This window comes from Halyomorpha halys, unplaced genomic scaffold, assembly GCF_000696795.3.
Source record: "Halyomorpha halys isolate HHAL.00 unplaced genomic scaffold, Hhal_1.1 Scaffold1051.1, whole genome shotgun sequence".
NCBI classification, from domain to species: Eukaryota; Metazoa; Arthropoda; class Insecta; order Hemiptera; family Pentatomidae; genus Halyomorpha; species Halyomorpha halys.
The window spans coordinates 567,624-574,732 of NW_027108957.1; the positions used below are offsets into that span (position 1 = coordinate 567,624).

Consider the following 7,109-nt stretch of genomic DNA (forward strand, 5'->3'; position numbering starts at 1 on the left):
GACAGATGTAGCATTGTTACTGGTTGTTTTAGAGTCCAAGGTGGGTTCTGAATTTCAGGCTTCATTATCGGAATCGTTTTAAGTGTAGAGATAGCCAAAGTGATTCTTTCTGCCAGAGGGAGTGTTGGGTTTCGTTTCTGCCGAAAAGCTATGGAGAATTTAGACATCTTATTATGAGAATGTAAACATCTTGTTATATGCCAAAATGGGTTTTCAAACCAAGAATGGAGGAGTTAAGCTACATTCAAAATTAACAACCAGATTCGTTATAAAATTTGAAGGAACCCAGGTCCATTCAACATAATTTAAAAGGCTTCAAATTAAAAAAAAACCATAGTCATTTTATTTTACACATCTTTGCAACACTTCAAAAACATAATTTATGCGATTCAAAACATTTTTTAAACTAAAAAACGTACAAAATTACAAAACAATTTACTACTCATCAATATTTTTTGTGTATGAAAGGCATGTGAAGAAATCATGATGTTGCGTAATAGGTCAGTGCCCTTGAATTTTGCTTTTGTAATTTGTCTAATATTTTTATACAGTAGTTTCGATATAATATTTTCGAACTTTAGAAAATTTTATATAGTTAATTCTGACAATTCGGATCCAGCATATTTTTAACCAGTTTATTGATTCTCCGTTAGAATTCTTTATCCTTTTAAAAATTGCGTCTTCTAATAATTTTGTTAATACAAAATCTTCTTGTCTCATTTCATGCACAATAAAGTTATTTTATCTTTCCGACTCTTTTTGATAATGTAATAATCTCGGGAGACATACAGTAAATTATTATTTTTCAATGCCATTTCTACAACGTCGAAATCTCTATCATTTGGTAAAAACGAATTTCCTGATATTAAAAAATTGTGAATTAAGATAAATTCCATCAAATCCCATCAAATCACCTTTACCCTTCGTCGTAAACCTACTGACTGCCCTACAGTTTCATTTAATGATGTTCCTCTTACCCCTGTCGAACAGATCCGCTACCTTGAACTACATTTGGATAAGCGATTAACCTGGCAACCTCACACCAGACTGAAAAGACAGGAAACTGCACGTCGATTTCGACTATTACAGCACTTACTAGACAAACGGTCTAGACTTCCAACATATTACAAAAGACTGATCTACATGACTGTAATAAGGCCAATCTGGACATATGGAGTTGAGCTTTGGGGCTCCACTAAACCTTCGAATTCCTCTCGTATTCAATCCTTAGAATCCAAAATCCTTCGTAAAATCCTCAATGCTCTTTGCTTTGTCACAAATAAAATCATACATAAAGACCTTCATGTTCCCTATGTAACCGATCTAGCCCGAACCAGATATCACTCCTTCCATTATAAACTCTCTAACCACTCAAACCCCCTAGTTTCTAATCTTGCATCCTCTTCCATTCCTGACAATCCTCCGAGGCGCCTGAAAAGAAGATGGCCAGGAGACCAGCTAATGTAAAATGTCATTAGAGTGCTACCAATGGGTAGTTTCTCTACACGCCTGTAACACTACAATTTAACTTAGATCAGATTTACTAAATGTATTATAATGTACAGTTGTAAATAGCAATAAATAAATATTAAAAAAAAATTGTGATCAATTAGTTTCAGTTTGGACAATTTTTAACTACATTAAACATATTTTAATTCAAGTATAAATGGACTTAGACCACTTTAAAAAATAAACGGCTGAATTATTGAACTAACTCTGAAATATTATGTGTCCAGAATCCTGATATTTATTAGGAATATAAGTAACCTCCAATAATTTATTGATAGATAACTTGAAGTTGTACTCGTAAACACGGGCAACCGGAAATAATCAACAAATGGACTTTGGCCACTTCCAAAATAAACGGCTCAATTACTATTGATTTTATTTACCGTTAATTTTATGTCTGCACGAAATTATAGATTTATATATAAATGTTATAGTTGTACAGAAATAAATACTGCAAGTTTTTAAAAGAGGTCATTTGAAAAAAATATTGAGGGAATAAGTTTCCTCTTTCTAAGAATAAAGATACCTAATTTCAAGTCAGGTAATCAGCTTTATTTCCTCTTTGTTCCTAAGTTCAACCGGAACTTGAGGGTTCAGGAGACAGATCATTAGGCTTTATTTGTTAGGCTCAACTTTTTTTATCTTTTAATATTCTGTCGAAGCCGCGGCTGAGACAAAGAAGTCGTGGTGAACTTAAAAAAAATACGACCCCTGATGGAAGGGCACGATCAACCTTTATTCTAACCCAATAACTTGCAGAAGGGAGGGGCCCTCCTTGAAGAAAAATCTAAAGCCCTAGGTGGGGAGGGAAGGAGCCTGCTGAAGGAGCCTTTTAATTTTATAAAAAGCCAGCTCATGAAGTTCAGTAATGTTTTCTTAGAACGCTCTCGGCTTACAGATATAGCCTCTTCTATGTGCTCCCAAGTCATGAACTTTATCATAATAACAGTAATAGTTCACTTAAAAAATTTTATGAACTTAAACGTTTATAATTATAAAAAAAAATAAAAATCTGCACCCCTACAACCCATGAAGGGTCAGGGATTCAGCACTTTGTAAGGAAGTACTCTTACTAGACCAACGGTTGTGCAAGGAGAATTAAGCTCGACCACCAGATTTTTACCCAATGTAAGAGGATGGGTGGACTCCAAGAAGGCTCCAAGAACCCACATGGTTTACTCACGGCTACAATGTAACAGAAAAATTTTTTCTGCCCAGCCAGATTCGAACTCAGGTCCTCGGAGTTAGTAGCCACGCGCCATACTCCCGTACAAAGTAATATATATCATTTTATTCGATTGACTGACTTAAATTACATAAATAATTGAATATAAATAAAACAACTCATGAAAGGTCGGAGGTGCAGTACTTTGTAACGAAGTACTAGTACTAGACCTACAGCTCGGCTAGGAGGTGATTTGTTCTAGATCATACCAACCGCCAGGTTTTTCCCTAATTAAGAGTAGCCACATCATTGAATCTGGATGCGACAATTTTTTAAAACAATTACCTGATTAAACATCAGTCTATAATTAAATTGTGTTTTTTTTCTTATTAGTCTCGTACTGCTAATAATAACGTATTATTGTCACATATAATTTTTTTTTTAATAATTAAAAATAGGAGATATAAACTACCTTCCTGAAAACAAGTTATCTTTATCATTGATTACAAAGAGATTAAAGCCAAGTCAACATTCTCCTACCACTGTTCCACAAAAGATGACTAATTTAATAATAATTAAAAGAAATGTTGTAAATGATTATTAATGATATAAAATGAATAATTAAAACAAGGAAGAGTACTTTTATATTCAAAAGTTCTAATAGACTTTGTTCTTTCTCAGCTTCTTGGCAAGAATCATTACAAATAAAAATAAAACATAAGAATACTACTATTACCAAAATAGGTTTCATTAAAATTGTTTTTCCCCCTGCATAGTCTCCCCTTCCCCTCCTTATTAGTCAAAACACATAAATAATTTTGGAAATGGTAAAATGTCGAACTATAGTATATAATATATAACTATATAACATAATAATAATAATATATTAACTATATAACCTCCTGGGCCCTGTTTCATAATAAGTACAAAATAATACTATTAGTCTTGTAGATTTATCTTAATTCAATTACCCAGACTTGTACAATTGTAACTCGTACTTAAGTATTTTTTAATTTCTGTAATATCACTAATAGTCATCCCTGTCATGAAAAAAATAAGTATTAGTATTATTACCACACTAGTTTCTACACTTGTACTATCAACTAATACTATTAGCTTTCATTATGAAACAGGGCCCAGGAGGTCTCCTGAACCCACGGGATTGACTCACGGTTACATTAAAAAAATTAATAATATTAATGAGATGTATTCGGATGGAACATACACGACTCACCATCATCCCATAAAGAAGGAAGGATGAACCGATGTGTTGCTGCTGCTGAAGTGTTCTCGTTGTTGGGCACATTCTTACTGGGCTGCTCTGGAGTCTCACCGATTCTTTTTATGTGTACAGGAAACAATCAGAGAATTCTCCACAACAGTAATAAGTTTGTGAAGTGTAAATTGTAATTGTTAACATGTAATGGTAATTGTGATTGTGAATTTCCCACTTTGTAATTTCAACTGTCATTGTATGTCATGTATGTATGTAAATTTCTCATCTTGTAATTTCAATTGTATTTGTATTTCTACTGTATGAACATGCCAATTGTAATCGAATTTGTAAATCAAGTGTAAATGGCCCGAGTGGTCGAAACACTTAACTTAATAAAAAAAAAAAAAAAATCACCCACATTTTTTATTAAATTAATAAAATATGAAGCTGGTCAGGGTCGCGGTTAAAAAGAACAATAGTTTTGAAATTTTTATTATCCGACGTTTCGCCCCACTTCTTTTCAAAAAGTTTGTTTAGCTATCATCGTGAACAGCCCTGACGAAGCTCTACAAAGTGGGGCGAAACTGCGGATAATAAATAGTTGAAAACTACTTTTTTTTTTTAACCGCAACCCTGACCACCTTCATATTTGAACGATACTTATAAAAAAAATAAATAACTATCTGCCACAGCCGCATTAGAACTAGGTTACTAGGAGTTAGTAGCCCAGTGCCTTACCACTAAGCCACGCCGCTTTCCATTTATTGTATATAGTACGACATTTTACCATTTCCAAAATTATTTATGTGTTTTGACTAATGAGTGGGAGGCTATGTAGAGGGAAAAACAATTTTAATGAATGTGAGAATTTGTTTTAGATGATAGGGTGACTTCGAAACGTTGTTATTGTTTATTAATGATATGAAATAAATAATTAAATCAAGGAAGACTACTTTTTCATTCATAAGTTCTAATTAGACATGAAACTCTTCCAGTAATAAGTATATAAGTTATTATAAATTAAGAAAATATTCTATATAATTTTATAAATTTTTTACGTTATCCTATACAATATATTAAAAAAATATACAAAAGAAAAAACATTAAATTTCGTTACAATAAATTTAATAATAAAATGAAAGTAAGAGTATAATAAAATATCCTTTGAGTAATGATCTCAAGCAAAGTGAAAGAAAAATCTTTCCTCGCAGATTGAAATGTGAAAGAAGAAAAGAAATATGAGAAAGCTATTCTAAAGGCACTGTCCCTTCTGTTTTAGGGATTCATCAACTCCATGTTTCCGATTGCTTTCTGTTCTCTACTAAAAAGAGGGTACTTTTGTTTGTTTTTTCACATATATTCAAAAATATAACTTTTAAACTTTAATCAAAACTGGTAATTAAAAATTATGACTATAAAAACAATTCTAGAGTTCGATAAAAGTATAACATTAAAAAATATATTACAGAAATTATCTAGAAAATAACTTACATTTTCAGAGTGAGGCGAAGGTTTGTCCCAGAACGGAGCCGAACCAATACTTACAGGACGTTTTTTTATAACAAAATCGACGGGAACACTGTAATCATCACATAGCGAAACCTGCAACAAAATAATACATTAGAGCATACATGATGCATGAACATAAATTTATGATTTATGATACAATAAATTATAGGCTTTTTTGCATCATTAGTTCCTGATGATCCGAGGTAAATGTTTTGTTATATAGGTACACCCACCCGAAATTGTCTCAGTTAAGTTGTTTTCTTAAAAGACTCAGTATAGCTTGATAAAGATAAATTGATCCTATAAAGCAGATGATCGGAGGTGCGGTGAAAAAGGAACAAAAATTAGTATTCTAATAGTTATTGGCATACGTTTCGATCCACTTTACAAGGCTTCATCAGGGCTAAAAAAAAATGATACAAAACAACAAAAAATATGTTGATAATGTAAGATAATAATTGAAAAATTAAATAAAAATGAACAAAAAACAATTAAAATAAGATATACTACAATAAGTATATAGAAAAAAAATATAACATAAGAGTATTAGATTTCAAATGAACAAGAGACCTAATAACATATAAAAATAAAAAAGTAGATATAGGAGAAATAAAAAATAAAAATTGTACACAATAAGAGAAGAAAAACTAAGGAAATAAGATGAAAATAAACTATCGTAAACTATTTTTGTTTCTCCTTTGACCGCAACCCTGACCATCTTCCTATACGAAAATAAATAAAGGTCAAGAAAGAATAAATAAATAAATTGAGCATCTTTTAATTTTTATTTGTCGAATCTTATAAAATCATATAAAACATTTTAAAAAAATAAATTTTAATAAAAAAAAAATTAATTCCTTGTTAAAAGTTTTGATTCTAACAAGAATAACGTATAGTATCCTTGAAAAAAATAGATGAAAACAGTTTGTGTAAATGTGCCTTTAACATTACAGTAGCCTGACTGCTGTAAAATGTACCGTCAGCTATCACGCGACCTAGGGCTATCTTAAGAGAAATGCTCCATGTCGGCAACAATATACTGCGTAATGCATACAATATTTTATTTATTTTTTTCGAAAATTGGAGGTTAGGATTTTTTATGTTTCAGGTTATAATTCTGCACATTCACTATATACAAATAATTATCAAAGTACAAAGAAAGGCACAAATAATGTGTATATATTTCATAATTTTTGTTTTAGAGTTGATATATTCTATCACATTAAAAATTCCTTATTATTATTCATTGATTTTTATCATAAATTTATTTTTCTTGTTAGGAAACATTTCCGTTAAGCTCCCCCCTACACTTCTGACTATCAACATTATTTTTTCCGGCTTAACTCTTCCAGGATTCAGGTGAGCATCCATGTTATTTCTATTTTATTATAACACATTATTTCTTTATTTGTCCATTTACCTATATTTGTCTATCTGCTAGACTTTGGAGTGAAATTTCTTTAGATATAGGCGAGATTAAACGGAACTAGTAGGGGAGGGGCAATACATGAACTCTTTTATATTGTAATAGGAGAGTAAGAGATTATATTAGTCAACAATCCCGGCAGTATCCGTCCGATTGATTAAGCTCCTAGAAAATTATACTCTCCTATTACAATATGAAAAATAATTCCTGCAGAAATTGACTTATGGAATAAATAAATGGCTGTTATATTTTAATTATTCTTATTTTGGAACTAGTATTTCTGC

The 7,109-nt window shown here is 31.3% G+C and overlaps 1 protein-coding gene across 3 annotated transcripts in view; it reads right to left on the reverse strand.

Moving 5' to 3' along the window:
- Positions 1-5,492, reverse strand: part of hwt (heavyweight) — a gene marked incomplete at its 5' end in the record, with an annotated part of 69,645 nt that extends 64,153 nt beyond the window's left edge. For all 3 annotated transcript variants that reach the window (XR_010843370.1, XR_010843369.1, XM_014432399.3), the window contains 1 exon segment: positions 5,382-5,492. Coding sequence is in view for 1 of the 3 variants with exons in the window: in XM_014432399.3 (XP_014287885.3) it covers positions 5,382-5,492 (111 nt within the window).
- Positions 5,493-7,109: the final 1,617 nt, after the last annotated feature.